This window comes from Ascaphus truei, chromosome 6 (genome assembly GCF_040206685.1).
Source record: "Ascaphus truei isolate aAscTru1 chromosome 6, aAscTru1.hap1, whole genome shotgun sequence".
Taxonomy (NCBI): domain Eukaryota; kingdom Metazoa; phylum Chordata; class Amphibia; order Anura; family Ascaphidae; genus Ascaphus; species Ascaphus truei.
Window position 1 is genome coordinate 114,447,652 of NC_134488.1, and position 25,301 is coordinate 114,472,952.

The window sequence follows — 25,301 nt, forward strand, 5'->3', positions numbered from 1 at the left end:
AAGCAGCTCCATGATTTGGTCCAAAATCCGTAAAATGTTCTTCAAGACCAGACGCTTGAAAAGGTTTTTTTTTACAAACGGTTGCACTTCTCTGTCTTCCCAATAAATGTACGTTGAAACATGTACTGGTTAGAAGGATCACGTTGCTAATGGCTGTAGATGTGATGTAAAGGTCACACCGCAGGCAATTGCTACTCTTCAACACTACTTCTTTGTGAGTGAGGCGGAAAGGGTGGAGGGGGATATGTACTATGTAGTATCGCAAGCGGGAGCATTGGGCCGCAACCGGTGCAAACGGCGTCAATTTGACAAGGAACATGGTTTCATTTGCCCCAAACGCGTTTCGGGCCTTTCTAGGAGGAATTAGGGGGGGGCAGCGTGAGTACAATATTACAATGAGATGTCTCAACAAGTTTCCTCACGGTGTTATAAATCTGCCAGGTTTAGGTGGCATTAAAATCTGCTCCGAAGAGATATACGGCAAGTATAAGAAGCGAGATTAGGAAGCTGCGCGCTTGTCGCTGGCACAAATCCACGCCGATGTAAATGTGTGCGTTGTGACTAAGAGCAAATTGCACAATTTTAATACATATCTCATTACAAAGCGATTGCAGAGTGCTATATGGATTACAATGTCAGTCTATTTCCCCATAATATATTTAAACTCGGTATTAAATGTACGGTATTCTAAAACAATAAAAGCATATTGCACTCACCTGTTATTCTATATAATAACAGGCCCTTCACTTGCATGGGCCTAAGGCTGAGATTATAGTGGGGGCGCGATGGAGCCGCGCGCGCCTCTCACCTGGGCGATGGGTGAACTGAGCTTCCAGCGATTGGGGAGGCGCGGCGGACGTGTCACCAGGCTGGTGCGCCCTCATTGGCTGAACAGCTGACGTGACGCGGCCGTCGCGTGAAAAGACAAAATAATTTGCCTTCTTAAAAATCTGCCGCGCGGCCGCTCTGCATTGGTCGCCTGCACTATGGGCGGCCTCATAGGGAAGAGTCCAATGCAATATGGGTTGGTGCAACGCACAGCAAAAGAAGGGGGTGATGGCAGGTCTGGCAAAAAAGTTTCTTTATTGTGTGGACATAAAAACAGAAGGCTGCAACCTTCTACGCGTTTCGTGCAGACAAATTGCACTTTGCTCTGCATTGGTCGCCTGCACTATGGGCGGCCTCATAGGGAAGAGGGCTGTTGTTCTCCCCACGCATGCGCCATCGTGAGCACAGTAATTTCAGCCTTACAAGCTGCCCTATGGCGTTGTATCACTTATTGTTTATGGGCCATATAGGCGTCAGTATGCAACACTAATGTCTAGTGATGGGTCGCACATCATTCTTGAAGTTAAATACGTAGCAAGACAATATTTAAAAACACACAAACAACACAATATGTACATAATTTATTTCAATTCTCTACAGTCCATATATCTTTTTCAGAGCCTTTTTACAAATAATATTATCGTATCCTTCAGATAAATAGTATATTTTTTTTTTTTTTTTACACGGAAGGACACAAAGAAAAAAACAAGAAACACAACGACACATTATCTCATTCCATGACAAAAATAGTGTTTTTCATTTTCAACTTCACTTTTTGTGCCTTCAATAAGGGAATTGGTGGGGTGTAAAGACTGTTAAAGTAATGTGACACTGGCATAGTCAAAGTAAAAACAAGCAAAAGGTTAACTCATTATTACACACAGTAACAGTACATGTGGGCAGTTAGACGTGGAGTGATGTCATTACAACAATAAGCCACAAGAGGGAACTGTTTGCCTGATATACAAGTCCGTTAAGAAGAATAACTATATACACACATGCTAACTCTCTGCTGCTACATTGCTGTGCTCACTCACTCAATTAACGGCCTGCTGTACTGAACACCATTGCATGGGTCACTTTGCGCACATACAGTAGATCAGGATCCATGAATAGGATGTACAATAATACTGGATACTAAACCCCAGCAGACATGGGCAGTGGAATTTGTAGACTCTTATATTGAAACACTTATTGCTTGTGGATCTTACAGTGGTCTTATAATAGCATGTTAAGTATGATCCATGAACTTTTCCCTAGCAAATGCAGTATGCATTGCGTATTATGTTGGACTTTGCTGTTCTGATGTTTGGAGTTTAGGCCGAGTGACTTCCATGTACTGTAAGTTCAGTAGACTTGCATCGCACAGATGAGCACTTTCACCTTATAACAAAATCTAAATCCAATATCTGTAGCTAAGTGGAACGGGTACTTTAAAATTGTGAACTCGCTGAGACTTCCTTTTTAATACAAAGGGCAGTTTACTCCAGTTTGGACATTCTAAATCTCCCATACCAATACTGAACTAACTTGGCCTGTTTAGGTGATCTGTATCTTTGTAACATCCCAGAATTGCAGAGTCTTGAGTTACAGGCTGAACCTGTAGCTGCTCTGTGTCATTATAAAAGCATAGCCTAGAAATTCTAACCTTGTGTGAATTTCTGAGTCTTCCTGGCCTAACTTACAGTATGCCACTGAGAGTTTAGGCAACGTCCAGTTAAAATTGGTACTTGCCCTAAACTCCTTCCATTCCCAATGTGTCCTTAAGTCGTTTTGATGGTGCTGTGTGGTCTTCTTACAGGCAAGATCCCCCGAAAACTATCACAAACACGATATCACATAAACCAGAGAAGCTAAACGCACACATTTATTATATATAAACAAGACATGGGGGAGGGGAAGGGGGGGCACAAAAAATATAGTATAGTTCCAAAGTGCGGGGTAATAGTTTCAGGTGAGGAGAATCCTGCTTGTGCAGCCAAGTAGGTGTTGAAATCACCTGATGAAAGGTCCATATGACTGTTCTTGGCTGTGGCAATAAATGAAGAACTGCATTATGAACTTGTGAGTAGAGCTCTACTTTGTACCTCTGTCCTAGAGGATACCTGCATTATGAAGAATTAGTTTGGGACACAAAAAATCCCTTGGCATTCACCCGAGGGATTTTCTGTGCCCGAAACGTTGTGCCCCAAATGTCTTGTTTATATATAATAAATGGCCCCATGGTACTAGATGTGTGCATTTGGCTTCACTGGTTTAAGTGATACAGAGCTCAGGCAACCTGACGAGCCAGACCAGAAGTATAAAAGCTGGCGTACAGGGACAGTAGGATGATATTCAAGTTGCTGCCCTTAAGTACGATGGCTGCATAGCTACTAATGATCAGAAACAGGCTCCGAAAATGTAGTTGTCAACTGTACAATGCCACTTGCAGTTTTAGTTAGAGTAAATGTGGTATAAAACCAGGTCTGGCTGGTCTTATCCCTAATAATGTGGGCTGCCAGCTGGACTTTTAGAAGCTTTTGCATCCAGTGCAAAAAAAAAAATATTAACAAAACTGGCTAAGTTTACATACACAGGAGCTGTTAGTTAGAAGACCCTTATTTTAAGAGACATTGTGATCCAAGTACAAACAGGGTATTTCCCTTGGTATGTGCATATTGTGAGGCCCCAGAGTCTAACTGCCGGTCCACTTTCCATGAGCACTACACAGGACTGTGATGCATCTTATCAAGTCCACTGCAGGCCCCATTGAACCACTTAACAAATCTTCATGCACAAATGTAGCAGACTTTATTACGCTACACATTAATGCTACATAGTTATCCCCGCAAGGTTTACCGCAAAAACAATGGTACCGTGTGTAGTCTCCATAATGCATGCAATATTTACTTAGTTACTTCTTGCATCATTCTGTGCTAACAGGGGTAATAAGATCTGCTATATCTGTACGTGGGTATGGTAGGTAAAGAAAGGGATCCTTAATAGTGGCTAATTTAATAAAGTCCATTTGGGACATTCTCGTTGACATCACCCTAAATGGTCGCTTCAGTCTTTATTGAAGTAGCCCTTACATTTTCCCATAAAATGAATGCATCTCTCTCATTATGAGAATCTTCAAATTTAACGGAAGTCATTTAAGTTCTTTACAAAAGATTTTTTCCCATATGACTGTCATGGGATCTCTTCAGTCAATACCTGTAATCAAGCCTACCTGCAAGCACTCTCTTCAATAAATGATGTGCTCCCAAGGGCTTCCAGGAGATCCCTTCTATAAACACCTAGATTGGATTGTAATCTCCAGCTCTGAGAAATCACATGCGTGAGTGCGTTATGACACTGTACCAGACAAACACAGAAAACACAGACGGTGCCTTGACACAAGACTGCTACGAGCATGCAGGCTGCACACGGGCTGGTGGAGTGAAGCTAATTTTACAGTAAACTTTTAAATACATGATTGTTTCAGAATGGTATTGATATTCCCCCTCCATGTAGCATGTCCTGGGTACCCATTACTGCTTCATAATTCCATTCTAGAAGGATAAAGTTGACTTTTCCTTTCCAGAAGCATGAGCTAGAATATCTCTTTCCCTCACACTTCCCTTGAGTTCCAAGACTTGTGCATTGCAGGATGTCCTGAGAAATAAAAACAAACACAAAAACAGAGTTCTTGGTACCATGTTATCTGGGATCACCATTGCAGATACTCACCAGGGCAATATTAACACCAATGTCTCGGTAACCCTGAGTGGTGATCTCCAGAAATATTCACGAGTAAAGATGTCGCGGTGGAATTGCCTCAGCAACTCTAGGCATGACGCCCCAAATCCAAACTGGAAGCCGCCGGCTCCTCTTCCTTGCACAACCTCTTGTGGTCATCTGGTCTAGTATGTTAGCAAGAGGGAGGGTCCCTTGGTTCTTAGCACTTCATTTATTTTAGCAAAGACTCTTTGTTTTAAGTGTCAAGGACCTACTAGTACTTTAGCGCAGGTTTGTAGAACTATAATAAGTTATTTTTACAACGATTGTTGGAGCAGATGCTTCTTTAGGAGAGATAACGACGTGTTACTTGGTTGGTTCAGCTGTGTAATCCAATGAGCCACAGGTAAGAAAGAAGATGAGATGGCTTTAGAACAAACATCTGGAACTTCTGAAATTGACTGCCAGGCTTTGCTTAAACCACGCGTGTCCTCACACTTTTGCATGTTTTTAAATTACAGTGCTCCAAAAAGTCAATGTTTATATTGGAACTGTCCAAGTCCTCTCCTCTGTTCCAACAGGGAGATCAGTCTCTGTATGCAGAGAAAATGGGAGTGTCACGAAGAGACTCAAGCAATGGGAATTAGGAGGAGACCCGTGGCTGTGTTAGAAGCGTGACGTCCGTAGGCTGGACTTGGAGGTGGGGCAATCACTGTCTGCTGTGTCAAAGACGGGGGTCTGGCGCAAATCCTTCAGCCTCCGCCTCCTCTGCAGACCCTTTGAGTAAGGAGTAGTGAGGTAGCAAATGTAAGGAAGGCAGAATTAAGAAGAAAGGTGTTAAAACCAGAATAACATTGTGTGCCGTCATGTTACATCCCCACTTTCAAAATGACCATGCCAGCATTTTCCATCTTCTGATTCGGATTTGTAAGAGCCCTCTAATAATGACAGCTACTGGAGTCCTTAATGCTGCCTATCCCCTCACAAACACCACATCCCCACTACTCAGAAAAAAAGCTATCCTGAGTTTTTATTTAAGATTAGAGGGCTGTGGGTGCAGGGAGAACACAATCTCCGCTGGGACCAAAACGCGTCGGAGCAATATGTAAAATTCAATAAAGAAACTTTTATTGTCAACTCTACGAGTGCCCGCTGCCTTCCTACTATTGAAACTATTCACACAACAGGATCTACTACAGCATCAGAACCCCGACAGCAATTGGCACACCATTATGTATTTGTTCAGCTACAGCGGGTACTAATAGGAGCGCAAGCTCTAAAAATGCATTTTTTTCAGTGGAAAATGTGCACATGGAAGTATGAGGAAATCCTGCACATTGGAGTAGGAGGCAGACAAGATAAAGAGGAGGAAAGAGGAGGAAAGGAAAAAGACAGAAGAAGAGGGACAATGAGCTGGAAGAGATAAAGAGGAATCACAGGCAGACAGTGAAAGAGAGAAACAGAGTGAGATAAATCAATGTAGAAACAGAGAAGGAAAGAAACAGAAAGAGACCTGTGCAGATAGTATCAGTAGGAAGAATCAGAGACTTACAGTTGATAGGAATGGACAGAAGGATAATTAGGAGACAGTAAGTCACATACACATAACTGAGTATATAGGAGATTGGCAGAGAGAGGGCTAACCTGCTGGAACAGAGGATCGTCCACGGAGAACTCAGGTGGGGAGGACTAGCAGCGCTGCACAAACACATACACAGACAGGACCATGGAGGTAACGTAGGAGGGAAAAAAAGCAGGGTCAACAAAATGGGAAGTTGATGGGTGTCTGGCACAGCTCCCTCTACAGGAACATCACACTAATTAACTAAAATGTTCCTCCCACGTGTTAAATTAGACTTCGTCGCTTTGGACTGGTCGCCCAAACATAGAACATGTGAATCGCCCCAAAAGTCACTAGAAAGATGTTTGATGTCTAATGTAAATGTTTATGTGCGATGTACAGTATACACAGATTGCACTGCATAGGCGGACACACAATTTGCTACAGTAAATGCCACAATGTCCAATTAGATGAAGAGGTGATGGAAGCTCTCACTTGATTGGCTGTGTGATTCGCCGTCTCCTCCAACTGTATTTTGATCTCTGGATAGGAGGGGTCTTCTGATTTGGGGACTTCTGGTCGAGGAAAGCCTGGGTCATAGGAAAGGAGGAAAACAAGGTAAAGAGCACACAAGGCTGGAGGGTAATGGATGTGCACAGTGCAGTAGAAGACCCTGCTTGGCATTCTAGTGTCAGCTCTTTATATTATCCTTGCATAAGTCTCTCTATCTCTCCGTGGTCTCAGCTGAATGGTAACTGATGCGTTATTAACTGTGAATTACCCTGCTTCTCATGAGAACTGAATTCAGGGGTGTGCATCAGGATCCAAATTAGATTGGAGAAAGGATAGACAGGACAAAATAAAATATCAGAGATTAGGAGGAAGGATATAAAACAAGACAGAATAATGTACACCAAGGGAAAGAAAACAGAGTCAAGAGATAGGAGAGAGAAACAAATAGGGGAATTCACTAAAATAGAACAGTAATTAGCTATCATTCACTAGAATGGTATTTAACAATAGCTAATGATACATCTGTTTAGTGAATAGTTAAAAAAGAAAGACATTGATCGGCTGTCAACCTTAATCTAGACCATGGGTGGCCAATTCCAATCCTCAAGGGCCACCAACAGGTCAAGTATTAGGGCTATCTCTGCTTCAGCACAGGTGGCTCAATCAGTGGGTCAGTCAGAATGACTGAGCCACGGATTGAGCCATCTGTGCGGATGCAGGGATATCTCTAATACCTGGCCTGTTGGTGTCCCTTGAGGACTGGAGTTGGCCACTCCCTGCTCTAGATACATGTGTCATAAAAGAGTAATACATCAACTAATTCTAATTTCAAGAGCAGTTATTTGGTGATGCAAGGGCTAGAACTATCAGCAGGAGGCGTGCTTGTTCAGCTTGGGCCCTTCCCTCCTGAAGGGACTTCCATAGCATTTACTCTTCACACCTTCGCTGACAGAGACCTGCACAGTATTCAATGCTAGAAAGAGGTGGTAGAAAAGCACCCAGGGCAGAGCCCACAAGGTGTGCTGCTTAGGTACCTGAGGAGCTGCCGCCACTGGCAGTGCTGACACTACTCGTGCTGTCTTCTAACCAAGTGCTGTATATGAAGGAGTCTCTCTTGTGCGATGTTCCTGAGGAGGAGACACTTTCCTGCAGGAAAAAAAACAAACCAGAGAAAAGTGTGAAAGACTGTGTGCTGCAGTATATACTGTACAGTGTATGATCCACTGGGTCTGTCCTTGTCACTCAGAGTGACACAGTATAACAGAAAGAGAACGGCCGCACAGTGTAAGTGTACCCCAAACTAAAGTGTTATCAGTCTTTACTGCAAACTACAGGATCACACCGTAATATAGGGGTAGAACGATGGTCCATCAGCTCTATCCTTCTCATTGCTGGATGATGTAATACCCTATACTGAATAGTACAGTATATATATGGGAGCTTCGGTCAGTCTCCCCCAATGCATGTTGACACAGACAGACTGCAACTGATGCAAAATGAGCCTGCCCTTACCACCTCATGGTGACAGAGTTAAGTGGCATATTACATTAACCACTTCAGTACTAGAGCAGCGTGCAAAACATTGCTTTGCAGCCGGTAACACAATACATTGCTGCGGCATTGAAACGGTTAGGTCTATCTTCCCAGCCATGCAGCGAGCACACGGTTTGATGGAGATACAGTATAAGCATTATACGGGGGAAATCTGTTTATATTACCATTCCTGTGTCATCCTCATCCAACATCTCATTCTCTTCTACCACACTAGCAAAACTACTTGCACTGGAGGAGGACCGTGAGAAATCTCTCGGGGTCTCGGGTTTCTGTGCAGAGTCCATTCTGTAAAGAGAAGAACCCAGAGGAACGCAAGGTACCTTTCATCAGATTCAGTGACATGATAAACATCTGTCATGTATTGTCCATAATGTCATAAGAAAGCCATTCTTACTATCATGTAGTTATTGAATACATAGTATCAGACGCCACCTGTGGTTATAATGCACGAGTGTTATGATGTGCATAGACCAATAGCAGGTTTGACCCGCTCCAGAAGACTCATTTTGGAATCAGTGAGAGTCAAACACGGAGTGGATGAATTTACACCAGTTATGATGCAGGTGATGTACCTGTTTTTCGTGGTGGGCATTTCTGGAGAGCTGTGATTGGATGAATTCTCTGATTTGGGCTCCTGCGAGGAATTCCCATCGTCCAGAGTCTTCTCGGGACCAGTTGGGCTTTCTCTGACAAACAATTCACACAAATATTACACAGCTAAAATCATGCCAATCTCTGCTTTTACTTAAGGTTCACTAATATTAAAAGTAAGTTCCTAAAGCACATGCTTAAAATATATGATATCGCCAGGATAGAGGACAGTCTCTATCTGAAAGATACAGTGTGTGACCTCTAGGGATGAACTGAGTTTATGAACTCATTCATTCTCTTTCTGTCCACATCTATGTGGTCTTCCTGGAAGACACGGCTATAATGACATATCATATCTCATATACAATCTCACCTCTTCTCCTGAACCTCTTGAATGTTCTCTATGCCAATCGCACTGCTCCGCCGGGAGCTGAAGGGACCGGACTTCTTTCTGGTCGGACTCTTGCCTGGAACAATCAGCGACTGGAAGACATTCAATTCCTTCAACATGGCATCATGTTATGAGAGTATAATGTGCCAGCCTAATGGACACTTCTTACAGTACACTACCAACACAATGTGTCCATCTACCTACATGACCGAGGAGCGTCTGTCCCGTCCCCCTTATAAATCATTCCAGACCAGAGCTACTGCTGGTTCTACATCCAATCAGGTACCAATCAGGTACCAGAGATTCTGTCCTAGATTTAAAGTTTTGCAGTATTCACCATTGTAAAATATGTTGATTTTTGGATGGACGTTTCTATACTGTTGTATTATCAATCTTACCATTCTGGCAGTGTTAAGAATGAATTCCTCGGACTATATGAGCATGCTACCCATATTCACAAATAGCTACTTCTGAGCAATATTAAGGATGTGAACGTCATTATTAACACTGTAAAATGTAATAAGGCAATATAACTCGGACACAAGGGAATAAAGAAGGCCCCCTAAGATAGAACACGCTCACGCTTCATTCTTTAACGAGCACTTAGAACTTTTTTAGCGGAATACAGTTTCAGAATTAGAGTGAAGTAGAAAGAATCAAGAGGCCAGGAAACTTTCTGAATGTATATTTAAACATCTTTTCTTTAGCACTGCAAAGGGAGCCCCCTAACGTAATGATCTAAAATGGTACCAGGCACAGTAAGAAGCACAGATGTGTAAATGTCTTCCAATGTTGTTCGCCAATTTATTTTAGCATATTTACTTACATTTTGAGTTTGTGTGACATTTTTGCTAAACTTCCCATTTTTGCCCGTTTCAGCAATATTTTGCCAGCATTTCCCACTTTTCGCCACAATTAAGCAAAAATAGCAGTATATGAAGGGTCACAAGGGCTTTTAATGTTGGGCGATATTCTTTGCTCAGTATGCACATTTTGAAAAATTTTACACCAAAAAAAGGCCAAGTTTTACCTGGTTCATGAACTTCAATTAAAATCTCGCCCATGTCTAATAAGGAACCGTGAAATAATCTATCTTGCAAATGTTCAGATCAGATCCTGGGGGAGATCAGTGTGAATGTGCTACTTTGTGATGCATTTTATTCTTTTCCTGGACATTTCCCACCTGTTGGCCCCGATACTAGGGAGGCAAGACCCAGACATGAGCTTCCCAATAACTATCATCCTACAATTATGATGCTCCAGCAATCAGACCACCTGACTTTATTACTCACATTATTAATTTATACATGTATTAGCATCATAGCATAGCAAGCAGAGAGAAGTAATCAAAGACCTTAGAAAGGTATTGTACTGGGAACACCTGTGTGCAGGTTCATGGTACAGTAGAAGACCAAACACTGGATTTGGTTGAGTCTATCCTCAGGAGTAGAGCATGATGCCTAACCTAACACAGGCACACAACATACACACTCTGCATGGTCATAATCATTCCAAACATGCTTAACAACATGCCCAAAAAGGGCATCATCAGAACGCACCCTTCTCATACAGCTGGCTTGCAGCCCACTGGGTCATAATGTTAGGGGTGAGAATTTAGGACTTAATTAAATAGTGATATTTGTGAGATGAGGATGATGGTTGGATAATGATTATGGCACACAGGTGGCACAGGAAAGCAAGTCATCCCAGTAGAGATCCCAATACAATTCCTTGCAGGTCCAGTAACCTCATCATGCAAAGAAGAGTCAGACAGCAGGAGATAAGCATCCACCTCTTCTATGGTTCCTATGCCTATGGCGCTGCCGCGGCGTCCATGCCTAGTGGGTGCTTTCCCTGGCACGAGCAATGACTGGCAAGCAGAATAGAGCAAAGCACAGGAAGGAGGAGAGACAGAAATGGGGAGACCATGTCAGATAGAAGAAAGGAAGAGTGGCAAAAAGTCAACGAGATGAGGAGAGAGTGTCAGTGAGAGGGAAGAGAGAATATGACAGAGGCGAAGGTCAGAGGAGCATGAGCATGAGAAAGAGTGAAAGAGAGAGAGAGTGAGTCAGAGAGAGGTGAGAAGCAAGATGGTATGAAGCAGATAATGGCGAGAGGAAGAGTGTGCCATAAAGTGAAAGGCAAATGACATGTCAGAGACAGTATGTTAGGCAACGAGAGACAAAAACGCACCAAAAACAGAGCAAGAGGATGAGATACAAAGGAGCAAGGCAAAAAGAATGAGGGAGGGAAAAAAAGAAAGAGAAAATGAGAAATCATGCATAGAATGGGTTTCTTGCAACAACAAATGGTTAATATTAGCAACATGGATCCAAAACTGAAAGAGTAAAACTCTGCTAGAAATTATATGATCCCATTCTTCACTGTAAGCAACTTACAGGATGTAGTTATTTACTGATGGCCTTTAATGATAAGTCATATTTTAAACATTTTTGTAGATGACTATATTTGACTAGAACTGCCATAGATAACATGGAGCCCCTTATGGAGACATCTGCGGAAAACAATTGACATATCTAGTAACCGTCTAACAGTAGCAATGGCAAACTGTGCTTCCCTGCATCCAGGTGCAAAGATTTCCACATGGTCTGCATCCCCTGGCCGATTCCAGTAAGGAGTAGATGGCCTCCATGCCTTGCACCTACCATGTGAGCTTCCACATTTCTGCTCTAATCGTGTGTTGCAGAAAGACTCTATACCCCTACACATATTCCAAAAGCCGGTGTTTCCTAACGTCAATTATAAAGCCACACCAACATTACAGGTTTCATGCATATCACTATATGTGGATAGGGGGTTAATTAGATTAAGATTAAGATTGAGATTAAGATTTAGATTAAGATTGTGCACTTCCTTGTGCACAAGTTATTTCTTAAATGGGGAAAAAGCTTGCACATGGTTTGGTTGCACTACAGTCAGCCCAGCTGGTGGTCTTGAGGAATGGACTTGAAAAACACTGTCCTAAGCAATCCAGCCCTAATGGTGGAAAGCTCCTGTTGGTAGAGGTTGTTATTCAAATCTGAGGGTTGTGGAAGCACTTACTATTCCGGGGGGCTTGGGAATGTCTGGGTTGTTGTGTCCGAAGCTGCCGCTGTGACTGGTGGACACAGTATGTGGCTTCTTATTGCTGAGGCCCATAGCATCCATGGACTGACTGCGGCTTCTGATCACCCGCTGCAGACAGAGAGAACACCGCATGAGGGATGGGAGAGAGGCCCAGGCCTGTGTCCTTCACAGAGCATGCACTTTACAGAATAATAGTTAACATGGAAGAATTCTAATCCCCAGCAATCTTACAATGCAATTTATGGTGCTGAAGCAAACTGCCTAAGGTCCAATGGACCTGCCACTAGGCCTCAAAATGGTTCCTCCCACTTCAAAAACATTACCACCTTGGGTATCAGATGCAACATCCTGTCCTCTTCATGCAACAAAAACCATGGGAAGAATTGGCAATACAGCTTTGCCTCTTTGTCTCACAAGATTATTTTCTCGTTCAAAGAAGCACAATACCACAACATCTTTACAAGAGAGATTAGCAGTCTCTTATTTCACGTGAAAATGGAAAAGAAAAGGAAGTGTACGAGACTTTTCAGTGGAACAACAAATAATATGCAGTGTATTTACTGTATACCAGCTTTGTATGCCGTTGTTTAGAAAGACAACAGGAGTTTGAAAGCTTGTTTGCATAATATGAGTTATGTGTTTGCCCATTCAAATATAGTATATTTTCTTTTTATGTGTTTTGTTTTATTTTTCTGTCGTTTTTTTTTTAACCAAAGTTAATAAAAAAATTACTGTTGAAAGGACTGAGTATGTTTTCAGACACAGTTTCTCAGCCCTCTTCCCGAAACTCCCGCCCCCTTCTCCCAGCCAGGACATGTTTTTGGAACAACCAACCACCCACACATTCACACAGAAGGTAAACTCAAACATGTGTACTTCGAAATCCATTCATCATTCCTAAAACCTGTCCTGGCTGGGGTTCTCCGAGGAGAGGCTAAATTAAGGTTGTGTTTCCAGTCTAAACAGTCAACCATGCATTATTTTCATAAAATGTTTTAATATATTTCGTGCACTCAAATTGACCCCAAATTAACCCGGAAATAAAATCTCAGATCCAAAATCGTATTGAGTGTAGGTGCACAAACTATCCATGGTAAGTGCTCTGTGTGTCCTCTGAATCTCCATATGCCAGGATACTGCAGACATTATTGATGTGCATTGCCAGTGAAAGGTGAACATATGTAGAGGAAGCTACAGTACGTGTTTGATCACAGGGATTAGAACTGTGGCTCATGCAGCTGCATGGATTTGACTTGCACAACAGCTTCAAGTCACTCTCTGTAGAGGATAAACTCTGCTTACACACTGCTATGGATTAGGTGCACCCTGGGTATGCAGAACAGCAACATGGAGGCAAAGCCTGGGAATTAGATTGTTTCCTTAACCCCCTCAATGCTTAAATATAGTAGGGCGTAATACCCAAACCGGGTGTGTCAAATCAGAACCTTACATGCCAAAAGCAAAACCCTTATGATTTTTAGAACCAAAATCCCCCAGATATATTTGGAACAAAAACCAGAGACTATGCCAAGTGCCCATATCTACTGTGGAGTTGAAAACCTGGGGTGTTTTTTGCCATATACTCTTTACATTGTTATATATGTTTTTCAGTTATATTATTTTAGTTCCCTACTTGTTTTTCAACAGTTGGTAAAAATCCACAGCCAAAAGCAAACACATCGATTTTGATGAAACAGGAACCAAAGCACAAATGTACTTACACACTTATTCACATATACAGTACACACATATACACACATATACACCAGGAGAAAAAAGTTTGGGTATTGATATATGTAGCCAAGAAGTCAGACATGTAGTGCTGGACCCCGGCAGATGTATGGGGCTGGGTCACAGTCACTATTACCCTTTACTGATTAGTGTTCAGGGTGGGCTGTGTGAGGAGGTCTTGGGGGCTTTTGTATGAAAGCAAATAGTGTTCTATTGAACATTAGCACCTAAGTTCCCAATGACAAAGGCCCAGGCTTGTGTTAGGATGGGCTCCCCAGGGCTAATACAAGGCTGACCTGTCTGGAGACGAGGGGACATGTGCAAACTTTTCACCTAATCAAAGTTTGCATATTTCCCCCTTTTTAGTTTGGGGAAAAAAAAGTTTGTTTCAGTCCAATAGTTTGCAACAAGTTCGTTTGATGCAGAGAAGTCAATGGGCGTTGCAATGTTCATTTTGATTAATTTTGCTTTTGAAAATTCGATCAACCTTAAAAAATAAATAAAAAAATAATGTGAAAAAGTCACAGGGGTGCTGTTTTGCTTCTTAAAAAAAAAAAAAAGAAGCAAAATAGAGAATTTTTAACTATTTGGACTGTTTAGCTAGAACTGTTAGTGCCAAAAGTTCAAGAAAAGTTCTTGTGGATTTTGCAAACTTTTAGAACCCGGGCACTTTTGCACATCTCTGGATGCGAGGAGGTTCTCTTCTATCTCTCCTGCAGGAGTGCCAAGGAATTCTGCGCATCAGCTTCCCAGTACTCCTATAACCCGTCCCCTGTCTGTCCTGTCCTTCATGTTGGCAGTGAGAGTCCTATGGCCCAGCAGACCGTCAACCCCTGCAGAAGGGTGCTGCGCCCTAGGGTCAGTGCTCCTGTCACTTAGATTGCCCACCTAGTCATTCCTAATCACACCCAATGGGACCTACCTCTACCCCAAACTACTCCCACTAGGCAGAGCCATAAATTAGCTATAGGGAGTTAACCCAGAACAGCATTGTGTTAATGTAGGTAGTGATTGTAACACGAAGGGAAGGCATGCCTGTCGTGTGAGCAAAGTGAGCTGAGAGCAGAGTGCTGATTTTCGATTGTACAGTGCTGTATTGGCTCAAACGGACACCCAGGCTGCCTGCCTTACTGCCAATTGATATTGGGCTAAAGTGCTGCTTCCTGTTGGTGTCGCAGGATTCCAGCGGCGTGCGCAGCAGCCCCTGGAGCAGGAGGAGGTTTTTGGAGTTGTCCACTCACTGTCGGGTGATTCCCCCAGCTGTTGGTGACTATATGCGGCTACACCGTTAAAGAAACCTATATGTGAATTTTGTATAATTCTTTTTGTAAGTGGGCATTGTTTACCCCCCTTTTTTATTATAATAAATATACATTTTTGGTAATGCACTAGGGTGTGCGCTGTTTCTTCTCCCCTTTTCCATATATGTGAAAAAATAGCTACTGTCACTCCTGTATATGCACTCTATGGATCTGGTGCTATGGCCATAAGACAATACTGTACAAGTATACGTTACCAGCAAGGATGATGGCACAAGGACGACAGCACTCAGTGAAGTAATCAACTAAGATTGTATTAGAAGTAAGCAGCACAAATACATCGTTTCGATCCACACAGAGGGATCTCTGATGAAGGTCCATCTGTGTGGATCAAAACGGTGTATTTGTGCTGCTTACTTCTAATACAATCTTATTTGATTACTTCACTGAGTGCTGTCGTCCTTGTACCATCATCCTTGCTGTTAACGTATATATATATAGCTAATATACCTATAATATATCTGTCATCCTCATCATCATCATCATCGGCCCGTGTCAATCCACTGCTGGATGAAGGCCTCCCAAAGCATCTTCCAGGTACTACGATTGCATGCCTCTCTTCTCCATGTTGCTCCAACACATTTTCTGTTTTAATCCTTAGTTTTGGTCTTCATCTTGGTCTTTTAATCTCTCTTGGAATCCAGTTGAGTACCATCTTTGTTCAATGATGATAATTTATTCTTGTGATATATCCAGCCCGCTGCCACTGCAATTTCTTCCCCTTTGTGATGGTGTCACAGACTTTTGTTTGATTTTGAACCCATTCTTCTTTTTGCTATCTCTTCGGTAATACCCAGGATACATCTCTCCATTCGTCTTTGCGTTGTCTGAAGTTTTGAAATGATCGTTGCACTTAGGGTCCAAGTTTCACATCCATACGTAAGCACAGATAAAATACACTGGTTGAAAACTTTCCTCTTCAGGCACAGTGGAAGATTCCATTGAAATATTGTCTTGTTTCTTCCAAATGCGTTCCATCCCATCTTCATTCTCCTACTGATTTCATTCAAAAGGTTCCCATTGATTGTTATTTGATGGCAACGGTAGACATAGTCTTCAGCGTTTTCTAGTTCTATTTATCTCGATCTTTGCAGACTTGATACGCTTGTTGAACATCACTTTGGTCTTGCTAAGATTCATATGGAGGATCCACATTCTTACTTGCTTCAGCGAGTTGTCCAATTTGTTACTGGAGGTCTTCTGGATTTGTGGCAAAAATAAATCAAACATTCAAATAGGTGACTCAAATATTCACCATTGATTTTGATTCCTTTTTCTTGCCAATCTAATGTCTTGAACAATTCTTCAAGTGTCGCTGTGAACAGCTTTGGTGACATAGTGTCTCCCTGCCATGCTACCTTGTTGATCCTTATCTTGCTTGTATATTCATGTAATCTAATAGTTGATGTATGTATGTATATATGTATGTCTTTATGTATATAGCGCCATTAATGTACATAGCGCTTCACAGTAGTAACACACGTGACAACCATATAAATAACAAATAATACAAATAACAGATGATGGGAATAAGTGCTTCAGACATAAAAATTAACATTTAGGAAGAGGAGTCCCTGCTCCGAAGAGCTTACAATCTAATTGGTAGGTAGGAAGAACGTACAGTGACAGTAGGAGGGCATTCTGGTAAGTGCGTCTGCAAGGGGCCAAGCTTTATGTATCAGGTGTATAGTATTAGTCATGGAGCTAATCATTTGCTTCGTTAAGCAGGTGTGTTTTAAGGTGGGTCTTAAAGGTGGATAGAGATTGATGTGGCATTTGCGTATATGTTCTTTCCAGTATCATGTACTCTACATAAATATATATATATATATATATATATATATATATATATATACACACATATATATATATACACATATATACAGCTGAACCCCATTATAACGCGGTCCTCTGGGTCCACCCGATACGACCACGTTATAACCGGGATCATGATTTAAAAAGAAATAAAAAATGGCCCCCGCAATCAGAGACGCTGCGTCCGCCAGAGGGGGAGAGTTGGGATAACTCTCCCAGCTCTTCCTGAAGCCGGCGTCGCAGCGGCAGCCCCACGCAGCACTTGCCCGTGCAGGAGACTGTGTGCTGTGTAGGAGAGCTGGTAAGTCTGTGAGAGGGAGGGGGGGAGAGGGGGGGGGAGAGGGGAAGGATCTCACGCAGCCTGTGCCGGGATATCAGCTGTCTGTGTGTGTCCCAGCCAGGAACCAGCTCCCTTCTCAGCTCCCCCCCAGCGGAGGTACAGGGAGGGAGGGGGGGGGGGAGAAAGTGTGTGTATGTATGTATGTGTGTGTGTGTGTGGTGACGTGCAGGCTGGGGGGAGGTGATGGGCAGGGGGGGTGATGTGCAGGCTGGGGGGGTTATGTGCAGGCAGGGGGGATGTGATGTGATCTGCAGGAGTATTGTGTGTGTCTGTCCGTCCGCAATAAAGATTTAAAAAAAAAATTGCTTTTAAAAAACGGGCGCCACGGTCACACCCGTCACAAGCGGATCCGCGTTTTTTAAGGGGAAGGAGACCCAGAGCCTGGGGATAAAGGTTAATGAGGGCACAGTGGAGAGAACAGTAGAGACAAGTTGGACAGAAAAAAGATGTCCTTGAGAATATGATGTGAAGTTGGGCAGTGGCAAGAGGAGAGAGGTATGGTCCAATCTATGATATGTAGGCGAAACTAATGATGTTTAATTGGTTACATTTTGGTGAATGATGCCTTCAAAAAATATATATTTTTTGAGAATCTGAAACATTTCCGTAGCTTTCATTACCAACTGAGACTCTTCCACTCACGGTCTGAATACCAGTTAGGTAAAGGCATAGGATTAGGAAAGAGATGTGACGGATATACTGTAAGGCAACACATGTCCTGCTGCAATGGGGATGAGACACCTGTTTGAACTTATTAAATACATCACTCATATTATACAGCAAAGCTGAGATATTATCAGGATAAATAGCTTAAAGATTTAAAGGATAGTAGGGAAATCTTTTAATCTGTGCCAAATGTAACCTTGTCATTGATAAAGGTGTAGGCACAGTGCTTTTCAACCCTCTCTTTAAAGAAACCCCAGACACACCACATTTTAGGATTGAGCCAGGAATTACCCAAAATTATAGATTTACACGGGTTTAGCCTCCATATAGGCAAAAAAAGCAGAGTTTTATAGTTTCAGCAGTATATACAGTATAAGCATGTATGGGTCTGTGTGTATCCTTCCTCTGGATCAATATACTGTAAGTACGGATATAGGATAAAGTATCTGTCGTCTAACTTTAGCAAAGGTTGAACTTGATGGACGTATGTCTTTTTTCAAACTCATCTACTATGTAACTATATGTAACTATGTAACTATTTATCTCTGCACATGTGTAAGTGGAAAGCTGTGTATATCACTGTATATATCAGAAAGTCTGTGTGTAGACTGTGTGTGTCAATGTCTTTGTGTGCTTATCAATGTATTGCAGTGTATACATTAGTGTGTCTATATGTGTATCATACTGTGTTGGTGACATTGTGCAGTGGGTGAAATTATATCATAAAAGCTACAAATGGCAGAGATGTTTTACTATTAAATGATTTAAAAAACATTCATCCCTTCACTATTGTAGATCACTTTTGTACATATCTAAAAAAAAAAACGTGCTGCCCTTTTGTGTGTCATAATTAAGATGGCTGACTGAATTATACGTTCCATCCAACAACCTGATGTCTTGACAAGCTATCTATGTGCTGTTATTAATAAGATAGCAGACTTAACACTGTCTTTGTCCATCTCTTACTCTCGGTGAATGAGAAGCTTGTGTTGTCTTTCTCTTACCTTAAAGGATTCAAAGAAGCCCCCTCCGCCCCCTCCTCCGTTCTCCATCTTGTCATCGTCACCGCAGAGCCCCATCATGGACTGGCTGTTAATGTGCAGCTCCTCGTACAGCGTCTCCAGCAGAGCAGCACGTGTACGTTCCTGGGGGCCCAAGGGAAACGGTTAGGCTCCCTCAGCGCGGATTGTGGCCAGAGCCTTGGGAATTATTTACGGGTAGAAGTGACACAGGGCTGGAAACATGTAGGCAGAACAGGGATGGTTTCTGATGTAACTACATGTTCAGGTAAGAACATGATGCCACCGCGGGCAATGACATCATAGCACGTAGAAACTTTCCCATGGCTTTGTCTATGTGCCATGGTCGCCACATTTGCTTGTTTGCACGGTTAGGGCCGACTCTCTCACCTCCAGCTTGGCGAACTTCTCAGCCTTGTAGCAGGCGTACTCTGCGTTAATCAGCTTGGTCAGCAGGAACTCCTGGAACTCCTGGCCCTGCGAAGCAGAGGGAGGTGTTACTATACGTCATGGATACCCCCTTCATTGGACTAGAGAGAAATGCAGAATAACTGCTGCATTCCTTCTTTAACCAGCTATGACATCTAAATAAATCTAAATAAATCAGTGTTTATGATAGTTTAGATTAAATACATTTACAACAATATTGGACAGCGTTTCCCCCAACCTCTGAGGCAAGTCCCCATAAAGTGATAGGAGTGACATACATACAGTACAGGAACACGCTGCAATAAACAGACAGAGAGGAATCAAGTAGAGTGACAGAGAAAGGTTGGTCGTTTCCCTGCACCACTAACTTACTTAGTATGTACCACTATCTGTAATCCCAATTTGAAGGGATTTTTTTTTAGGGACCCAACCCTCAAACCTTGGTCATCTTTCTCTGTGCATGAAATATATCATTTTGAGGCCCTCCCCCCCAAAAAAATGCTTGAGGGGAAGTTCAAAAAAAATTGGAAACCACTAATTTTACATTGCACAAATTCTGAAACAGTCATTATAATGTCAGGCAGGATGTAATATGGCAGAAGGCTTTCACTTTATTCCAACGCCATCATATTTTGCTAAATAGGACTGCGACTATGATTTTTCTTTACTGACCCTGTCAATACCTCCCGCACCCATACTTCCCGCCCCCCATAACCATCTGCACTGCTACATATGCCCATATAAGTTTTTTTTAAAAAAACTAAAGTCTCCTGGCTGCAAACTGGGGCCAAACCAAATTTATCAAAGGAAAAAAAATCCCGTCCCTTTTCTTTGATAAATATGGTGCTATTTTTTGTATTGGTTCCCTCTGGGGAAAGCCCCTGTGCTCGGCGTCTGAGTATTCAGACGCCTGGAGTCAGGGGAACCTGAGAACAACTCCCACTCAGGAATAACCTTACGGAGCGACATCTGCACGATGGGAGAGGACAGCTCCCCCAGATAAGACGGACGCCCCGGTTTTCCACAGATCACCTGATGTAATTGGAGTGGAGCCGCGAACTCTGGCGTCATCGTGGATAAGACGATTTTTAACCAATGCTTTAAAGATTTTTGTTGCTGTACGTGCATCTTTTACCTTTACATATACATTTTACTTTTACATTCTACACCATGAGAGGCCTGCGCTTGTTTCTCTTCTCTCTGAAGCCCACCTGTACCAATGGCAGTGATATGATAAAACGAGGCCCCCCATTCAGTATCACACATATTTTAAAACTAGGCCCCCATTCAATATGAGAGTGATGTTACAACCAGTGCCCAGACTCAATATGTTCTGAATGGAGCTTCAATCTTCCTGAGCAAGGAAGAGACGGCTTCACAGCATATAGATTATGGGGACAACATAATTAAGCCATAAAAAAATGAATGAGTATTTTGAGACCATATTTGAAAGACTTAGGGCCCTATGTACTAAGCCAGGGGTGCGCAAACTGGGTGCCGGGGAGCGCGGGAATTTTCAGGGTTGGCCCGATGGTTGCAGTTGCCCCGCGCTCTTCCGCAAGGCATTTAAATTAAATGCCGGGGGGATCGCGTGAGGCCTCTGTAACTTCACTTACTTTGTCTCCGGCGACACGTCGCCTTGGCAACGATCATTGGCAATGACCCTGCGACGTCATTTGACGCCGGAGACATGGTAAGGAGGGGGCGTAAGCAAGGGGGGGGGGAGTGCAGACAGGGAGGCGCAGGGGGGACAGTTTGCGCACCTCTGTACTAAGCATTGCAAATGGCTTTTTTTGTTGCAGAATTGACACGCGTAAATCTGATTTGGTAGGAAAATGTAGTGATATTTCCTCATAAATAGAAGGAGTATGAACTTTTACTTTCCACTTTAAAGACGTGATACAGTAGTGTTATCGTTGGCACAGCAGGTGCAAGGTAATGGGACACAGACCTTCCGGGGCCCACAAGTGGGTGCAGGTCACGTGTGGGGGAGGAGACAGGTATTTTTGCACCGCGACCCCCTTTCCCCAGACTCCAGTGTAACAGGGCACATTGCTCTGGTGTTTGCAGAAATTCACCACATTTTCACCAGGTTCAGTGAAAGTCGTGTAAATCACTTCCATTATTACACTAAAAAATGCGACTTTTAAGCAGGGAAGTGGGTTTTATTCTGTCGATTTCCCAAAACTTAATGCGTTGCTGAAGCGGGGGGGGGGGAGGAGGGCGGGGGCCGCGAGATCGTGAGGATGACGACTTTGCAGCGCGTGTCCGAACTTCCCCAGATTAGCCGCTTGCAAAGGTTTGACACTACCCCACTCCTTACCTTGCGGAAAACTGCTGGGTCTGGGAGTGAAGGACCGAAAAAAGGCACATCATCTCGGGCAGTGACGGAGACCTGAAAATGTCAGACCTCACAATCAGCCCTGCCACTGACAGATAGGAACGCCGTGAAATGGATAATACATCATTTAATAGCATTCACTAAAGGAAGAGCAGATGTGCAGTGTGTATAATGTGTTTGACATGTGACTGTTCTTATAATTATCCACAATAAATATGTATATACAGTATTAATTAAATATATCTGGAATATATGTATTCCAATTGCTGTTTTCCTTCTCTGTTTAAATGTTTTCATTAACACACATTGCCTGGTACTGTATGTAGAAGGGCCGCTATGCCAAGCATTGGCTGTATTATTACTATCAATGACGCTGCACTCATCAAAGTCACATTGATTCCCTTTAAGTGACAGCTTTGCTGATTGTCAGCTGCTTGCTTAGCACTCTCGGTATTTAACTCATTAAGGGCTGGTTGGGTTGAAAATTACTTAACACAGCACGCCCTCTCTGGCATTACAAAACAATTAAATTATTATTAAGTAATTTAACCCCTTAAAGGAGCAATCCAAGCAATATCCAACGTGTGGTTTTTTTTTCTCTTCAATAAATCACTTCTGTAGTATAGATAACTTACTAAATTTGTTTAAAATCGAACTCTTAATGAGTTATAATATACTATGCACTCTTTGATTTCTATAGCAGACTTTAGCACAGCTCCCCAGAAGTGCAAAGATATTTGTCACTCTTTCCTGTTGCCAATATCCATAGCAGTTTGAGCTGCGAACTGTAACAATAGATAATGTTACCTTAGTAATATAAGAATACATTGTAGCTGCTGAGTTACACTGACTGAAGGATTGATTGAAACTGCCATTTAGTGAACCCTGACAAGCATGATCTTTTGCTGATCGATTACGGAACTAATCGATTGGCAGTTTAGGTAATCAGTTTTGAATAAAGGTAATCAAATGCTACATATATTAAAACCAACAAAAAATGTATATATATATGTAACAGAATTCCTTACCAGGCAGACCAGGAAGACTCCTTTCTTGCTGCGTGTTCTTGCATCTCCTGGTCTGCCTGGTAAGGAATTCTGGGCCTCATGCAGAGAGCATCGTTATTTCAAAACTCGACATTTTTTGTTCAATTTCGCGCAGAAAACGGCAGAAAATGGCGAGTTACGAAAAACGCGGCAATTTTTTTTTCCTATGTCTAAAACTCGCCTTTCGGCTGGCGAGAACCTCCATCTCGCCATTTTTAAAACTCTCCGAATGCAGAGAGGTGCGAACGGCATGTAGCGGCTGTTCGCGCCAAGAAAATGGCGCGATTTTCGCATTTTTGCCGCGCCAGGAAAAGATGGCAAGATGGCGCTCGCCGCCTATAGTAAAGGGGAAAAAAAAGGCGCGAATTTATTTTTACATGTTTCTGAAGCGCGCATCTTTCCCATTTAAACTCGCCACACGCATCCATGTTAAACATAGCAGAATTCGCACTTTTCTGCATATGGAGAATAAAACTCTCCAAAAAAGCTACTTTTTATGAAATTCGCCAATTTTAAAATTCTATGCTCTCTGCATGAGGCCCTCTGTTACTTATCCATTTTTATGGGACAAGCACCTACCATCAATACCTATGCGAGTGCCATCTTTTTCTGTATACTATATATATATATTTCTTTTTTTTAAGTGCCACTTGGATTGCCTCTTTAGGTGCTTGTGTGAATTGCGACACAATGCTGGATTTGAAAGATGTTTAAACCATTGAAAATAACTGAAGATAGCCCATTACCAGCAAGGTTTTTAAAGGCTCAATGTCTCAAAAAAAGATTTTTTTTTCATGGAAAGAAAAGCAAACTATTTAGCACACAATGTTATTATATGTATTCAGTTACTCAACAGCAAAACCATTACTTCCAGAGGTGGAAACAGCAGCCACAATCCAAGCAGATGAATGCACACAAGGGTACATTACATGAACTGCTATAGCCATTACTGATCAGAAACTGAAATTAGAGGCGGGACACATTGTACCTAAGAGACATCACAGTGTCATACATGTTGTTCTGTGTTTTTCGATATTTTAATTACGTGGAACCTTTTCCCGATGTTTAGCTTCCACCGAACCAAATCGTACCTATACAATCTACCAACATCTTTTATCGCTACAAAACGACTTACTTTCAAAAAATAATCTAACGTCTGTTTATCTCATATGTCATTTATAACACAACAAAATAACATTTAATAACAATTTTCAATCAAACTTTTTAAACAAAGTGAAAGAAACCGATGGTGTATTGAAAGTTTGTGCTACCAAATACAAGTTAATACCCAATCATATTTATATTGTTTCATTGTTTAATTGTAGACATTTTCTAAAAAATAAAAAAAAATGATCTTGATTTATTTCTAGATGAGGAGAATGTTCATGGGGTTTTTCAACATGTTTAAACTCTCCCTAAGCAAGAAAACCCCAGTCTGACATATTTGGAACTGGCACCGGGCTCAGCTTTCACCGGGACTAATCGGCCCAATAGTATTCTGTAGTACAATTACCTTATACACAGTGCTTTCAGTCCCTGGGTTATCCACTTGCACCACGATGTACGCATGCAGGAAGTTGGATGCAATCATGTCTGGCACAAAGGGTGTGTTCTCGTCCTGGAACACTATGGCTACAATGTCATTCCCTATGTGCCGCTTCCTCTGCAACTGAACACGGAGAGAGGGAGAGCTGTAACTTCTCTGCATTTACCCATTACTCATGAAAGGGAGTGTGAAGCCTGAGCCATATGTTTGGCTACTGAAGAATCCAGTCCGTGCCAATATCACAGCTATAAATTCGACATGTTGGATATTAAACAGTCATCCAGAATAGGAGACGGTAGCCAAGTCCAATCCTCAATTGCCACCAACAGGTCAGGTATTTCAGGATATCCCTGCTTCAGCACAGGTGGTTCAATCAATAGCTCAGTCAAGGGGGCCTATTCTATAAACTTTGATATCTAACTCATTGTGGATTTTGAGCAGTTCCTGAACGATTTGGCAAGGTTGCTATTCAGAAAGCTCTGATGAGCTGCCAAACTCGTTCGGGACGTGCATCTCCCCGAGCGGTAGCGCTCCTGCTCAAACACACCGAGCGGGAGCTGAAAAATAGCTTTATATGTTTAAATCGCCTGTGTCACGTGACCGGGACATTTAAACACACAGGAGATACCGGCACCCCATAACGGGACCTGTACCTCAGGAAGCAGGGAGTGTCCGAGGCTGAAATCAGTGCGGTCCAGCTCCGTAGACCCCCTGCTACAGTACACGGTTATTAAAATGTAAATAAAAGCAGTGCGATAGCCTGTGAGAGCTCTGCAGGGAGAGGCGGCTCTCTCTGTACAGCTCTCTCTATGCAGCTCTTAC

At 42.5% G+C, this 25,301-nt stretch overlaps 1 protein-coding gene across 14 annotated transcripts in view; it reads right to left on the reverse strand.

Annotated features, from left to right (window-relative positions):
* Positions 1-1,391: 1,391 nt before the first annotated feature.
* Positions 1,392-25,301, reverse strand: part of RAP1GAP (RAP1 GTPase activating protein) — a 217,740-nt gene continuing 193,830 nt past the window's right edge. For 11 of the 14 annotated variants that reach the window (XM_075605863.1, XM_075605862.1, XM_075605866.1 and 8 more), the window contains 12 exons: positions 24,447-24,602; positions 21,870-21,941; positions 19,508-19,594; positions 19,103-19,243; positions 12,204-12,335; positions 10,933-11,010; positions 9,123-9,250; positions 8,731-8,844; positions 8,323-8,443; positions 7,639-7,750; positions 6,587-6,681; positions 1,392-5,307 (listed from right to left, as the gene is read on the reverse strand). In XM_075605863.1, coding sequence (XP_075461978.1) covers positions 5,197-5,307; positions 6,587-6,681; positions 7,639-7,750; positions 8,323-8,443; positions 8,731-8,844; positions 9,123-9,250; positions 10,933-11,010; positions 12,204-12,335; positions 19,103-19,243; positions 19,508-19,594; positions 21,870-21,941; positions 24,447-24,602 — 1,347 coding nt within the window. In that variant the 3' untranslated portion in view covers positions 1,392-5,196. Of the gene's footprint in view, positions 5,308-6,174; positions 6,229-6,586; positions 6,682-7,638; positions 7,751-8,322; positions 8,444-8,730; positions 8,845-9,122; positions 9,251-10,932; positions 11,011-12,203; positions 12,336-19,102; positions 19,244-19,507; positions 19,595-21,869; positions 21,942-24,446; positions 24,603-25,301 lie in introns of all 14 variants that reach the window. The other 3 variants (XM_075605856.1, XM_075605852.1, XM_075605855.1) reach the window with 3 other exon arrangements.